Source organism: Wyeomyia smithii, chromosome 3, assembly GCF_029784165.1.
Source record: "Wyeomyia smithii strain HCP4-BCI-WySm-NY-G18 chromosome 3, ASM2978416v1, whole genome shotgun sequence".
In the NCBI taxonomy this organism is placed as follows: Eukaryota; Metazoa; Arthropoda; class Insecta; order Diptera; family Culicidae; genus Wyeomyia; species Wyeomyia smithii.
The window spans coordinates 55684104-55699263 of record NC_073696.1 but is presented as its reverse complement, the minus strand read 5'-3'; the positions used below and the strand labels follow the sequence as shown (position 1 = coordinate 55699263).

Sequence of the window (15160 nt, the reverse complement as noted above, 5' to 3'; positions counted from 1 at the left end):
CGAACCTGGTCAAGTAGCTAATTCGCAGACCAGTCTGTCAGGCGCAGCTCTCTCCTTGCTCTTCGCAGCGTTTTGCGGTTTGGTCGCGTGATTAATAATTAGCCTTTTCTCTCTACCACCTATATTTATCCGACAAGAGTCCGGACTACAGCAGCCGCGCGTAAAGCTGACCAATCTGGTAAAACATGCCAATTGCCTCGCGCACTCTCTTTTTCTCCCTGTGTCTGTACACACTCGCATGTTCCGATGGTTGTAATGAATTTCTCGAGCCCCGGGGGCGTGCCGTAGCTGGCCACTAGTCTCGGAAATCCGAGACCAGATGTTGTCTGGGTGTGCGTTCGTCTAGGAACAAATCAAACATGCTGCGGATATTGTTTGACTTTGAACTTGAACGCACGTCGATACAGGGTATACGGTCTAGCGAAGATTTGAACTGAGCTAACTTTGCGTTGGTTGATCGGTGCGGAGCGGAGGAATCCGACGCGGGACAGCGCTACTCCAGCTACCGTAATATTTGCTGTCTCTAATGGGGCACTGTCCGGCGTAGTTTACACACGCACACACACTTCGCCGTGTGGGGAGAAATCCATTCGCATGGGAGAAAAAAATGTACGCAAAATATAAGTACGCGGATTGAGAATGTCGATCGACTGGTTTTCGAGCATAGTAAAACCACTTCAAGGCGGTGAAGGCGTAAAACTTTCAGATTCAAGTTGTGTTTTACGCAATCCTTTAAATTGGGATTATTTTTGGACTTCAGGCTATTTATTTGCGGAAATCGTTAAACCACATTTAACTGAAATAGATTGTCATTGCACAATGTAATTGCCAGAACGTGGCAATAAAATGGTCCCATAAAGTTGAAGCAACCTCTTCTCTACACAGATGGCAGACAGATTGACGGATTCCGAGTACAATCCTTAATGCACTGACTATTACATTGTCAAAGCAGTCTGTCGCTGTCGTTGGCATCTGTGTGTGCTTACTGGGGTAGATAAAATGCCTACCACCCGGACTCGACAGCAACATCTGTACGGTCTTACCTGAAGATTAAATCGCAAGTCGAACCTAATCTGACCGTGACTTTTTAACGTTTCCAGCAGTTTCATGGTTGTTTCTCCAAATAGTAATCCGACGACGGTTGTCGGTTTCGAGACAATGTGGGAAAGAATCAGCGACGGCACGATTCTCGCGATGATGATCCAAAATAAGGGCACCGTTAAATACGTGTGGCTTTCTTCAACGGCAAATGTCGAGGCAGATGTCGTGACTAACTGTTAGTTTGGTATGTTGCCTATCTGTTCGGAGATTTGAAGGGACAGCCTAACGTGGCACGGCATTATACGGCCAAATCAGTTGGAATTGAAAGGGCATCACTGGAAAGCACGTTTTCTTGGCAGTGAATTGCGATGTGACATTTTACATTTACTGGAGCTGCTATTGAGCATCGACTAACAGTAAAGTTTTAGGGTTGCTTTCGGAGTAATGCCATTCGGTAGGCTGGAATGCAAGTTGCTTCATTTCAAAACAGTACTATATTCAAGTTGTAGGGTACTTCACTTATTTAAAACGTTAAAAGAAATGGTTTAATTTACTTTTAGAATTCACAAACTAGATAATAGAAATACTTATCCCTGTAACGGTTCTTAAACGTTAATATGGTTTCAAATCAAATCAAATTGGCAAACCGTAAGCGATTCGTTTATGTCGTTTGGTTTCGACATTCTCCCATATGTGCGCTCCAAAATGGCAACCTACCTGGCGTATTAAAAGGTTGCAGCACAAATCGTGTCAAACGATGTCAAGGTTATGGCTGTCTCTGCTATGTTTCAATATTCCCGGCCGTTTCGGGGTCGGCAAAAAACTAGACAAACGTATATCTTGGCCTTATCAGTTTTCAATAGAATAGGCCCGCATCCGTGCAGTCGTTGATGTTACATATTGCTTTTGCTCACTGTTTTCCGGACAGATACTGGCTATATACTCTGGAAAAGATAGAGAACCCCTATTGAGTTGACAAACTGTGTTCCAACCTGTCGATTTCATCCACTTTACACAATGTTTTTATCTTGACAAAGGTAACATTTTTCTGAAAGTTCGAATTGAGTGATAAGATACCTCTTGTCTTAGAATGCGGAACGATTGCTAGTGACAACAACAAAGAAGTGGAGTGCGAAGAGAAAGGTTCCATTGATAAACTCGGAAATTGATAGACTCATAGATTTTCTCGCGAGTTTTTTCTTCAAACAACTACCGTAAGTGTCTTAGCTATAACGCAATTTCTTCCAGGTTTGAAATTATTCTTTCTGTTTATTTAGTTAAGTTCCGTTTTGGAAAATACGCTCCTCGATTTTCGGCTGCCAAAAATGGAACAGTGTCAATAATGGAACATTTTCCAACATTTAAATATTAATTGGACATTGAATTCCCTCTAAAGTGTCTTTAACCTTATCTCACGAGCGAGGTGCAACAAGGTGTCATTTAAGGTGCAACAAAGGTCAGTCCTATATTTTCTTCTTCCTGTTGTTTTATTGCTGGAAAGTCATTTGACGAAGCTACCTTTGGGAAAAACTAGTTTTGTGAGAAAAGTATTGTAATCCAATAAATAGTTGTCAAATTATTTTCAAGCAAGCTAGTAATATAATTTTAAAATGCAGAAAATGACATGAAAAACAGTCTGGAATATTTAAGCCTCCTTTGATTATAATATATCCGATTTTTGAAGCTGCTAGTCCTACTCGATAAATTTTCTGCATTCATGCTCAAAGATTCAAACATTTCGTTTTGTACTGCATCATCCAAAAATTTAAGTTTACGCTTAGCAACCTCTCGTTAAAGTTCCGCACGCCTATGTCTTGACGAATTTCCTTAAAATCACTCGAGATATTATTATTGACAATTTGTTACAGAAATTTGAGTGAAGCTAGTCGATTATCTCCAACTTCAGAAATATTACACTCGTAAACACATGTTTTGCCCTAGAGTTTAAACTGGGAAAATTGAAGGATTATAGCTTTTTAATCTTTCCTATTAATTTTGACTTGAATGAGTTTTCCTGCAAGCAATCGTAAAAGCGACGAACCCGGTGAGCAATTACCCTGCGATCTTTTGACGCACTTCTGCATTCACTAGGGGCACAAACATTTACCTTTAAAACCTTTTCAAGGCAACTTTTTTGAGCTTTTGTCAACCAGTGTTGTCCACTAAATACAATGCAAAAGAAAAGCATTTTTGTGTTTTCGTGAAGTTCTAGTTTAATTCACAAGATTACGTTCAAAGCACGAATGAAGAAAACTCAAATAACAGCTGATAAAAGGTGCTGCCAGAACCTTGGTTTGCATTAATGTTGTTTTCTTGAAGACCTTTAATTCATTCGAAATTGCACAAATTTTGGTTGCAACAAATATTTTTCATTGGAAAACAGCATATAACTTACTTTTTATTTTTTACGTGTTTGTCAGCAGGGCTGGAATTCACCTCAGTGCAGACAGAACCACACAAATTTGTTCACAACACATTAACCATCAAACCGTGCGTGCCACTCCCGATATTTCGTTAGTGATCTCTTCTCCCCATTCGCTCTTTTATATTTCTTTCGCACCGAAAAATTGCAACTGAGTACACTTTGTGCATTTGCCACACACATTGTGTCTTACTTTGTGTGTTGCTTGGGGCAATGATTATCGGATTTGACGAACGAACGATTATAGTATTATTTTTTTTTTTTGGTTTTGCACTTCATTTGACTCCTACTGAAATAATTTAGGAGCTAATTTGCAGTGCTGCTCAATGGGTTTTGTTTAAAAACTAAAAATGGTTTCTTCCCGGAGATAGCCGCAATATGTCTCATACATGAACAGTAGGGTGGCAATAGAAATCAACTTTTCGAATTTCGTTTAGAAGTAGGGCTCAATAGTTTGTCTTTGAAAAAAGATCCCATACTAAACTTCAGCTTAATCTGACTTCGGGAACACGAAAGCATTATTTTGTGACCAATGAAAAAAATGCACAGGTAGTTCATAATTTTTGAATATTAAAAAATTCTGATGCCAAATGTCTTAAAAATGCATGAAACATCGAGATCTGGTGTTATCCAAAAACAAAAAATGAAAATATCGATCGATTAAAGTTTCACTTTTCGACTGAACGAACTTCTTAATGCGTCATTACCACCCTAATGAACGGTATCAGTAGTGAATGCATGTAGCGATTGTATATGAATACCGGGACTGAAACATATCCGGACGTGCGTAATATGTCCTAAGAAACACGTCCACGCCATTGATAATCGTGTTGAAATGAATTCTCAAAACTGTATATGGTCCTTTCTTGGTTCCTTTTCTCTGCTATTTTTTCCACCCGCAACGCAACGCAAACTGCTCAAACTGAAGCTCTTTTTTCTTACGCAATGTATCACAAAAAGCAGCACAAAGTGTTGTTCCGTTCTCCCTCTCTTGAAATATTTCTCACTTGGTGATATCCCATAGTCATTTCGTTTTCGCTTTTTCTCTTTGTGCCTGTTGGTTGTCAAAATGTGTAGGTACCGTTCTCGTTGTGCCTTGCCGTAAAATTAACACACTGAGCGCAATGAGTGTGCGAATGACAGCCCTGTTTGTCAGTGGTCTGTATTTCAGGAATATATTAATAACGTCAAGTTGATATTGTGAATGTCGATACTTATCCAACGCATCACGTGTAAAATGAATGTGATCTTATCTTGCAACAATATTGAGTTGTCTACGAAGTCTGAACAGCGCGGGTTGAATAAATAGATGTATGATGAAATCCCAATTCCAATTCCAATTCCAATCTCAATTCCAATCCTAATCCACATCATAATCCTAATTCTTATCTTAATCTCATTATTAATTTCATTCTCAATTATAATCCTAATCCTAATCACAATCCAAGTTCTATTCCCAATACCAATTCCAATCCTAATTTCAATCCTTATCCTAATTCTTATCGCAACCCCAAATCCCAATACAAATTTCACTCCCAATTCCATCCCCAATTCTAATTCCAATCCCAATCCCAATCTCAATCCCAACCCAAATCTCAATCCTAATCTCAACCCAATTCCCAATCCCAATCCTAATTATAATTACAATACCATGACCATCTCAATCCCAATCCTAATCCCAATGCCGATCCCAATCCCAATCCCAATCCACATCATAATCCTAATTCTTATCTCAATCCCAATCTAAATCCTAATACTAATTCCATTCCCGATTCCATTCCCAATACCAGTCCCAATCCCAATCCCAATTCCAATCCTTATCCTAATACTTATCGTAACCCCAAATCCCAATAGAAATTTCACTCCAAATTCCATCCCCAATTTAATACCAATCCAAATCCCAATCTCTATCCCCATCCCAATCCTAATCCCAATCCCAGTTCTAATTCCAATCCCAATCCCAATCCCAGAACCATCACCACTCCAATCCTAATACCATCACCACCCCAATCCTAATACCATCACCACCCCAATCCTAATACCATCACCACCCCAATCCCAATCCCCATCACAATCCCAATCCCAATCACAATCCCAATCCCAATCCCAATCCCAATCCCAATCCCAATCCCAATCCCAATCCCAATCCCAATCCTAATCCTAATCCCAATCCCAATCCCAATCCCAATTCCAATCCCTATTCTAATCCCAATCCCAATCCCAATCTCAATCCCAATCCCAATTCCAATCCTAATTCTTATCCTAATCCTAATCTTAATCCAAATTCTTAATCACAATCCAAATCCAGGGCGGCGGAAAAGTTTTAAAAACTGAATTCTCTGATATTCCCTGAAATATAACACACAAAAAAGTGCAACATAGATCAAAGCAACTCTAAAATCCCAGTGGAAAAAGTATTCAATCGGATATGAAACCGAAACGTAGAGGTCCCGAATTAGCCTTTTATGCTAAAAAAATCAGTTTTTGCGCTAGAGAGTCGTTTAAAAATAATCGCGTTTTGGGTAAAAAGTTTTGTCTGAATATTTTCCAGTTTTCCCTGACATTCCCTGATTTTCCAGATTTTTCAGGTTTTCGACACCCTGTCAAACCCAATTCCAACTCCATTCCCAATCCCAATCACAATCCCAATTCCAATCTCAATCCCAATTCTAATCCTAATTCCTTAGCAATCTTAATCTAAGTTTCATTCCCAATCCCAATTCCAGTCCCATCCCAATCTTAATCCTAAAAGTGATAGAAAATGAGACGAGTATAACACAATCTCATGATGTGTTAAGTTAGAGTAGGAGAGAATGACTGTCATTTACTCTCTTATATAAAGGAAAATATCATGATCATTTGCCAATAAGAATAGATCAAGATTGCCGTTTGTTGATTATTGTCCGAATAACTTCATATACCGAGCTGTTTACATCGAGAACCACGTTTTTCCAATCCCAATAGCAATCCAAATACCATCTTCAATTCCAATTCCAATCCCATCTCCAATACCAAGCCCATTCTCAAGTTCAATTCCAATCCCAATCTGAATCTCGATACCAACCCCATTCCCAGTTCCAATCTCAAATCCAAACTTAATCTCAATCTCAAAAGGGGCCATCCACATACCACGTGGACAGATTTTAAACGATTTTGACCTCCCCCCCCCTCCGTGGACAACTGCTCATATAAATTCTAAAAATTTTATATGGACCGTGGACATAACACATACCCCCCCCCCCAAAGCTGTCCACGGGGTATGTGGATGACCCCAAAGCACAATCGCATTTCAAATTTCAACCCCAATCTTAATCTTCATCCGAATCCTATTGTTTTTCCACAATGTGTATTTTTGAAATACAATTCAAACTGTATTTAGGTTTGGCTATAAATTTGCATTTGAACTTTAAAATTTGACTAAATCTTAACTTGGGTATGAAATGTATTGGAAGTCGTCACCTTCGGGACCCTTATTTAGACACAAGATCAATACGAAAAACAAGACATGTAATTATGGTGATGGGAAAAATAAACGTATAACATTGTTTAAAAAAAAATGCAATTATCCTAAATACAGCTTTGGATTTTATTTTGGATTATAATTAAAATAAAAATAATATTATTAAGAATAATCCCAGCCCTAATACAAATTCAAGTCCAACTCTAGTTCAATCCTGAATCTAATCGCAATAATGTTTAAAATTGTTAGTATTGGATTTAGAATTTGTTGGAAACGAATGGAATATAGATTATGAAACAGAGAACATTCGATTAGAATTTAAATTCCCCAGTCCCAAGGCTTTTTCTTACTAAGAATATTTTTATAAATTATAATTCAAACTTATATCTGAATTTGAGACAATCGCATACCCCATTCCCAAATTCAGATTATAATCAAATCTTCAAGTTTGACTACAAATTTGAATCAAAGCTTAAATACAGTTTATATTGTTTATTGAAATTAATTACCTAATTGAAGATCATCAAAGTTTTTTTTCTACCTCAAATTGGGATTTATTGTAAATCAAATTTCAATCGATAACCCATTGTGAATTGAAAGCACAATAAAATTATTGACGAATTTCAAACTTCGCATTAGGATGAAATTCCAAAGTCCTACCCTGTGATTCGAACCCAATTACAATTTGAATTCCAATATCAAAATTCAAACCTAAAATCCAAATCAAAATACAAAGAAATTTGAAATATATTGGAGGACTCAAATACAAACAGCACGCCCTCATACAAATACAAATCATAATCGTAATTCCAATTCAATTCAATACCGTATCCGAATTCAAATCCCAATTCTAATCTCAAACCGCATCCGAATCCGTATCGGAATCATAATCTTGATCATAATCCCAATTCTTATTCAACATTAATCTTAATCCCAGTCCAGGCCTGAATTTAGGGCGGGGGGCAAAGGAGGCGAACGCCCCGGGCCTGACACGAGGGGGGCTAGTCCTAGGCCAGACGTGAAAACAAATGGAGACCTTTTGTTTTGCTCGTCACCTTCCAGCGAAGCGTTGAGTCATTTCAAAATTTGAAATTTTCTTACATCTACATTTTTCAAAAAAAGAGGGCTCCACGAAAATTTCTGCCCGGGCCCCCAGCTCCTAAATTCGGTCTTGTCCCAGTCCAAATCCGAATCCTCTTTTTAATCCCAAACCCAATATCAGTTTAAGTATTAGTCCTAGTCCCAATTCTAATGAAAAAAATTAAATTCTAATCTCAACTCTGATTTTCGAAATCCGTATTAAGATAAAATTCCAAAGTTCGAATCCACATCGAAATTTGAATTCATATATCAAAATTATGATACCAAATCAAAATCAAAATACAAATAAATTCGAATTCTGGAATATATATCAGAATTTAAACACAAATAGAACGTCTTTATTCAAATACAAAACCTAATCGCAATTCCAATCTCAACTCTATCCGAAACCGAATCCTAACTCCATTCCCAAATCAAAACTGCATCCAAATCCCAATCCTAACCCACTTTCAATCCTAATTCCTGTCCACAAAAAAACCTTATTAAAATTCCAAATGCAATCCCTGTCCTAATGTTAGTTCTAGTCTCAATCCTAATTCCAATCCCGATCTAAATACAAATCTTAAATTTGTTTTTCATTGTTGGTATTGAAATTTGATTTTTTTGACAAATTTTGATTTTTTTAACGCGAATTAAAATTTTGGTTTCAGCTTGGAAGTTAGTTTTTGATTGGAAATTAGTTTCGGTGATATATAAATTGAAAATAATTAAACTTGAACTGGCTGGGGGGTGATTCATGCAGGCCAATTCATTGGGTCAAACTCACTGTTAAATAAATGCAAGAGATTATTTCTCTCTGTCGCTTTTTAACCTTGAGAAAATCTGATGTTAAAAGTTTTAAATAGAGCTTCAAAGTCCAAATTAAAATTTAAATCCTATTGATAGTTGCTTATCTACGTATGACTTTCATTATTTTCCCAACTCACACCTAAAAATTCAAACAATCTTAATTTGTGGAGAAAATAATGTTTTTTTCTGTATCCCAGATGAGTCAGAAGTTCCAAAAATATTGCACCTAAAATGACTACTAATCTATTCTTCGTTAGATTCTTGGAATTGTGATTCAATTCCAAAAGTGCTCTGAACAGTGGAGTTTTAGCAATCTGCAGTTGCTATTTTTCTCGACGAAACTGTACAATCCGTCGCGTACAACAGCATAAGCAGATTAGTGAACATCATCCAACAGAGCCCATAAAAGCCAGTTGAAACCTTTTAAATTAACACCCACATCCGGAAGCGAAATTCACCATCCGACCGGGTAGTAACACATGTTTACCCATCTGCTCAAGTGCGGGTGGTAATCATACTAACCAATATGTGTGTGCGGTACTGCGTTCGTAAAGTGGGTTTTTCGAAACTCTGTGCGCGGCTTTCGCGAAAACTCATCTCTACACCATCCACCCCGATACGCAACAACACAAAGGCTGTAAAATGAGGAAAATGGCTTTCACAGCGTGGCATTATAAATTGTGCATACTAACCAACCGACCGACCGGTGTTTGCAGTCGAACGCAACATTCGCGTGTGCAGTTCGCGTGATAAAAGCTGATCTCGTTCTCACAATGCTCCGGCGGTGGTTGGCTGGCGGCGGAAAGTGACAACAGTAATGACGTATGCTGGTGCGTATTGTAGGTAGGGCCCTGAAGTTCATGATGAGTCTATATCGAGTGTGTGCTTTCCTCTGTAGTTTATAGTTGCAGGGACTGTAGACTTTGCACTACAGCAAGCGGATTCTATCGCAGTTTAATGCGACTGTTGTGCTATTTTGTGACATTTTGGAGAATTGTTTGTTGGGGGTGACAATTTTACTCATACCGAAGGGAAACGGAAGTGCACATCATGTGACTTATCCTTTTCAAGTTGTCGATTTGACTTTAACTTTCAAAGTTTGAATCGCGATATTTTGTAATGGTAAGTAAATTCAAGTGGTACGGGCTAGCGCCAGAACAACGATGCCGGTACATAAAATTGTTATTAATTGATCGTTTATTGTCCTTCTATTGAACACTTCAATAATAAATTTAGTATATAAAGCAGTCGGAAACTATAAATAAATATGTACTACGAGCAAGTGTGGTTGATTACAGTCACAAAACAATATGCTGTATAAATTATAACTCCATTACAGCGAGAAGCTGTTAATAGGATTCTGACATAATGCCTTTTTGGTTCCATTGGCTTTGGAGTGTACATTTATGCATACATTGAACTAGTTTGCAGGATGAGGTGGGAAAATGTGAAGGACTTCACCAATATAATTTAAGCAGTGGTTGGGCATATTTAATTTCGTAATTTGCATGAAACGTGTCATCCTTGCAGTTATGTACTCAATCCGATTTGCATTTTAACACATAATTTCGCTTGTAAAATTTAGGCGAAAGCTCTCACCATGATCAAAGTTGGTAACTGCCAACGTTGTACGTTTACTCAATATGAGTACTAATGTGTTAAAAAGTACAGAAAAATTATGAGTGACTAGTAAATTAATATTCTACAATATACTTACTGGTTATCATTCATGTAGACGGATATAATCGCGTGCCGATAAATAAAACTTGAGTGTTTCAGTATTCGCTATGTTCACAAACTGTTATCTTCCATATTGGTTTGTTATGTAGTTCACCTTGAAAGTAATCAACTTTTGTTTTCCATTTGCCAACAGGTGACGAACGGTACTTACGATACCATGAACGACGATAGCTGCTCTACGACGACGGAGTTCCGCAACGCGGAAGGCAGCTCCGATGGTGACGATCGGAGTGTTATCGCAGGAGCAACTTCGCCACTGCAAATGGCTCCTGCCAGTTCCGGAAGCAAACCGACGGCGAGCAACGGCGGAAGTAAGAAGCGACGGTCTGCTTCAACCCTGGAAGGAGTTATTAGCACTAAGCACCACCTGAAACTAGTCAGTAAGGAGTTGGAATGGGAGCGCAAGTTTCGCGATGACCAGCTTTCAAGGCTACTGAAAGCGTTGATCTATTTCGAAGCGCGGCTCCAAAGTGAACACAAACTTATCCGGCAGCAGCTGAATGAAAAGGACGACGTGATCAATCGGCAGAACTGTGCGATCAACCGCATGAAGCGAAAGCTGGGCGAAGATGCTGAGCCGGATATTGACCTGCCCGAGGTGGCGCAGTATTGCCTGAAATGCCGTCGCAGCTACTACGGGATGGAATTCCGGTGCAGTGGGACACAAACTGGCGACTACAGGGATGACGGTGGGGAGAGTGTAAATACGGGTATGTGTGTTATATTATGCATTAAATATAATATTATTATAGAAGAATCTCTTTTATGAGTACTTTTGAAGTTTTCTTCAACGCTATTATAGAACTAATTAACTTAATGCCGTGTTCAACTTCAAGTGATCCTTTCATCTATTTTATTTTGCCGAGAAATTTCAGTCGCATAAAAGTACTTGATACGTCAAGCTCTAATTTGTACCGTTCCACTTTTCCTTCCAGAGATACTCTCGCTGAACAGCGTAGAGTATGCCTCGTCAAGCGAGGAGCAGGACTCGTCGCTGTACGTACGTGCCAATTCGTTTAAGGATGCCCGGCGGAGCCGCAAGTACACCAGCAAGCGGTCGTACCAGAGCTACCAGCGGCCATCGAGACAGAGCAGCTTCAAGAGTACCACCAGCAGCAGTATTAACGGCGGCAAACTGCCGGGACTCAGCAGCAATGTTTGCGGTCTGAACGGGGTTGAGAACGGCAACGAAACTTACGAAAACATCGAACCAAATAAGAATGTGCCTAAAATTGTGATTTATGAGAATTATGAGAGCGATAAGGAAAATAAGGATGAATTCAAGGGACAGGATGCAAATAATTACGACGTTGTAGAGCCATCCTACTCGAACCGGATAGACTCAATGCATGGAATTAGATGTGGTTTGAGGAACGACGAGGACGTTCGATCTTCGAAAATGGGTGTTCACCGCGAGACTGACGAAGAGAGTATCCTTTACGAGGAACAACAGAGCACAAAGAATGCCAACAATCAGCAAAAGTACACGGAAGGAATGGAAATGAAGCAGACCATCGAAACCAGTGACGATTGGTACGCAAGTGCCAGCGATATGGAGGATTCGGATTCGGTGCTGGGAAAACCCTACAGCAATGCGGCTGTTAATCCCGTTTTGGAGTGTGTTAACCAAGTAAGTATTGCCTGAAGAAAATAACCATCTAAAGTGCTCACGCGACTTTTTCGAATTTTAGATACTACTTCAACAATCGATGGACGGCTTTGGAGAGAACAAAGAAACGCCCAGTGCAAACGATGAAGAGCTGTACATAAAGGCTCAGGAACCACCGAAGGAACCTTCTCAAGTGCGCTCGAAAAGAGTACACTTTTCCACCCAAAACAGTATGGTTCAAGTGCCACGTATTATATCAGAACCTACGCCAGCCACTAATCGGAAGGATGACAAATCTTCTCCGACCTATGAAATACAAAGCATCTATAGTAATGAGTACGAACCGATTGGATCAGAGCAGAATTCATACTCGAATTATTACGTAGATATGGAGTCCAAACTTGGATCGGAAGATCGGGAGCGGGAAATCGCGGCAGCTGAAAAGCGTAAAATTCCACCCGCTCTACCACCCAAACCGGCAAACCTTCTTAAGCTGCAACAGATATCGAAACAACGAATGGTTCAAATCAAAGCGAAAAGTTCCTCCGGTAATAGCGACATAGCCGAATCTGAGCCAGATTACTGTTCCATCAGTGAAATCCAAGATTCGGTAAAATGTGTTCAAATAGTGGCCGAAATTCATAAAGAATCTTGCGAAGACGATTACTCGGTTGTTGAAGAGGAGCAAGAGGAAACCGAAAGCAAGAAGAGTACTGATCCGGAGGAATCTTTCGCCGATGTTCCGAAGCTTCCGAATGTTGCGGAAATAATTCCTCCAAAAAAAGAATCGTTGACCAAGTTCATCAGTCAAGATAATTACATAACAAAATCGCACAATGGGACTCCCAAGCAAAGCACACCCGCTAAAAAGGAAGGCGAGTTCCGAGAGCAATTGTCAGAAATCATAGCAGAAATTAATAAGCAATCGCCGGCGATCAGGAACGCCTCCAAGAAACACGTTCCTGTGAAAGAGGTGGGACTCCGGGGTACCAGTAATATTCCAACTCTTGCGTTGCAGTCAAAGCTCAAACCAGTAGATAAGTTGAGTTTTCTTAGCAAAATGAACTCTGGCTCTTCAACAAATCTCAACATAAGCGCCAAACTAAATGGTTCACTGCCAAGACCTGCCAGACCCTTGGCATTCAAATCTAGCCCGTCAGTTAGATCTCTATGCACCAACCTGAATTCATCTGGCAATTTAATTCCAACAAGTCCCACCAAATCTGCTACATTTCAATCAAACTTAAAGTCTCCAAACTCGCCAAATTCACAGAAAAACAATTCACCGAAAACTTCTCCTTCGAAGAAACAAGCCTCCTTAATCATAACCGAAGACAGTAAGTTGCCAATCCAGGCGGAATTCGATTGGTACAATTTGGACGCTGAGTATGGGAAACCAAATCAACCGGACATCATCGTAGAGTCAGATCCCGGGACTGTTCCCGAGCAGGGGGAGGAGAAACAGCCAAACGACAGTCGCTCCGCCAATGGACACAGTTCGGAAGCAAGCGGAAGTGATCTGGAGAACGTGGAATACAATCTGGACGAGGCGTACAAAACAATCACCCCGATTGTGCCACCACCGGACATTATCCAGAAGAACCCGATGACCCCGCGGAATGGGAAAATCCCGTACAATAGCATATCTTTTAAGGAGCTGATGACGTTGAATGAAACACCTAAAATCGAGAAGAGTAAACCATCGGTGACGGAGGCGGTGAACGGGAACTACGAACACTTCCTAGACGATTCGGGGCTTTGCTCGAAACCTATAATTTTGCCGCGGAAAAAGAGGGTCTACTATTCGGGGCCGTTTGTTTAGGGAACGAATACTTGGAGGATTTTTTTTTTGGATTTGACATAAATGCTACGTCAATTCAACGTTCTGACGAGTGTAATGCAAGTTCAATAATTGCAATCATTCGTGCTTTAGTATTTTGAATTCACGGTTTCTGGATTGTAGATCTTTGTGGGTAGATTCTATTAAATTGTGACATTTGTACAAGTTCTTGATGATATCAAAAGTGCTCTACCCTTCCAAGCGAGATTGATTTTCAACATGTAATATTGTTGAGTCCAGAACTTCTGTAGAGCCAAAATTGCAATTAATACATGCATTTTTGGTTGAGTTAATGTTAAAGAGAATTCAATTCGAATGATAACGCGGCATATGAAGTCTTCTCCATTCTTTTAGTTATATCTCTGTTGATTACCTATGTATAGTAACGAAAAACACTATTCTGAACATTGAACACTACGGAAAGCGCCTGTAAACAACGAAGTATATAGTACATCCTAATTTAAATGTAATTAGTAGTTTTTTTTTCGTAAGAGATATAGTAATACCTAAATATAATTATGTTAGTAAAACGAACATTGATAACGATATTATATTCAACGATGCAACAAATATAAAATGAAATGTAAACGTGTATAGTTTCTAGCTCTGTACAAAGGAATCGAGTTGTTTATATGATTCTATGAAACACAAAAATAAATGATTGTATACAGAATCAATATTTATTCTAAATTCGTTTTTCAATTTTCCGAAAAATATTGATTATCTGTGCGTATCGGGAAAAGTTAACCACCTTCATTCTTGTTTACGTTCGTATCCAACATTCGTACGAATGTATGGATTCGAATGAGTTCGAAAATGCCATTCTTGTTTACGTACAAAGGCCATACGAATCCATTCGTATCGCATACGAATGCGATACGTATACGAAAAAGGTGGATGTCTATGCAAAAATGGTTGATGTCTAGACTTAAGGGTTAGAAAAGGTTTAAACGTCAGGTGAGAAATGTCAAGTGTGTCAAGCCGATTGAGCGAGGTTCCTGACGGCAAACAGTTTTATTACTGAATGAAAATGAAATATGTTTTTATTATAATTTGCATAATAAAATGGTCTTTTTTGAGAAACATTTATAGTAAACGTATGCCTACAACACAAGATAATCGCGGTTACTTAAAATTTTCCTTTTATAAATAAAATTT

The 15160-nt window shown here is 39.1% G+C and overlaps 1 protein-coding gene across 4 annotated transcripts in view; it reads left to right on the top strand.

Annotated features, from left to right (window-relative positions):
• Positions 1-14692, top strand: part of LOC129730880 (uncharacterized) — an 83468-nt gene extending 68776 nt beyond the window's left edge. For 3 of the 4 annotated variants that reach the window (XM_055690473.1, XM_055690474.1, XM_055690476.1), the window contains 3 exons: positions 10687-11263; positions 11489-12183; positions 12245-14692. In XM_055690473.1, the coding sequence (XP_055546448.1) occupies positions 10687-11263; positions 11489-12183; positions 12245-13984 (3012 nt within the window). In that variant the 3' untranslated portion in view covers positions 13985-14692. Of the gene's footprint in view, positions 1-9914; positions 9936-10686; positions 11264-11488; positions 12184-12244 lie in introns of those variants that run through there. The other variant, XM_055690477.1, reaches the window with a different exon arrangement.
• Positions 14693-15160: the final 468 nt, after the last annotated feature.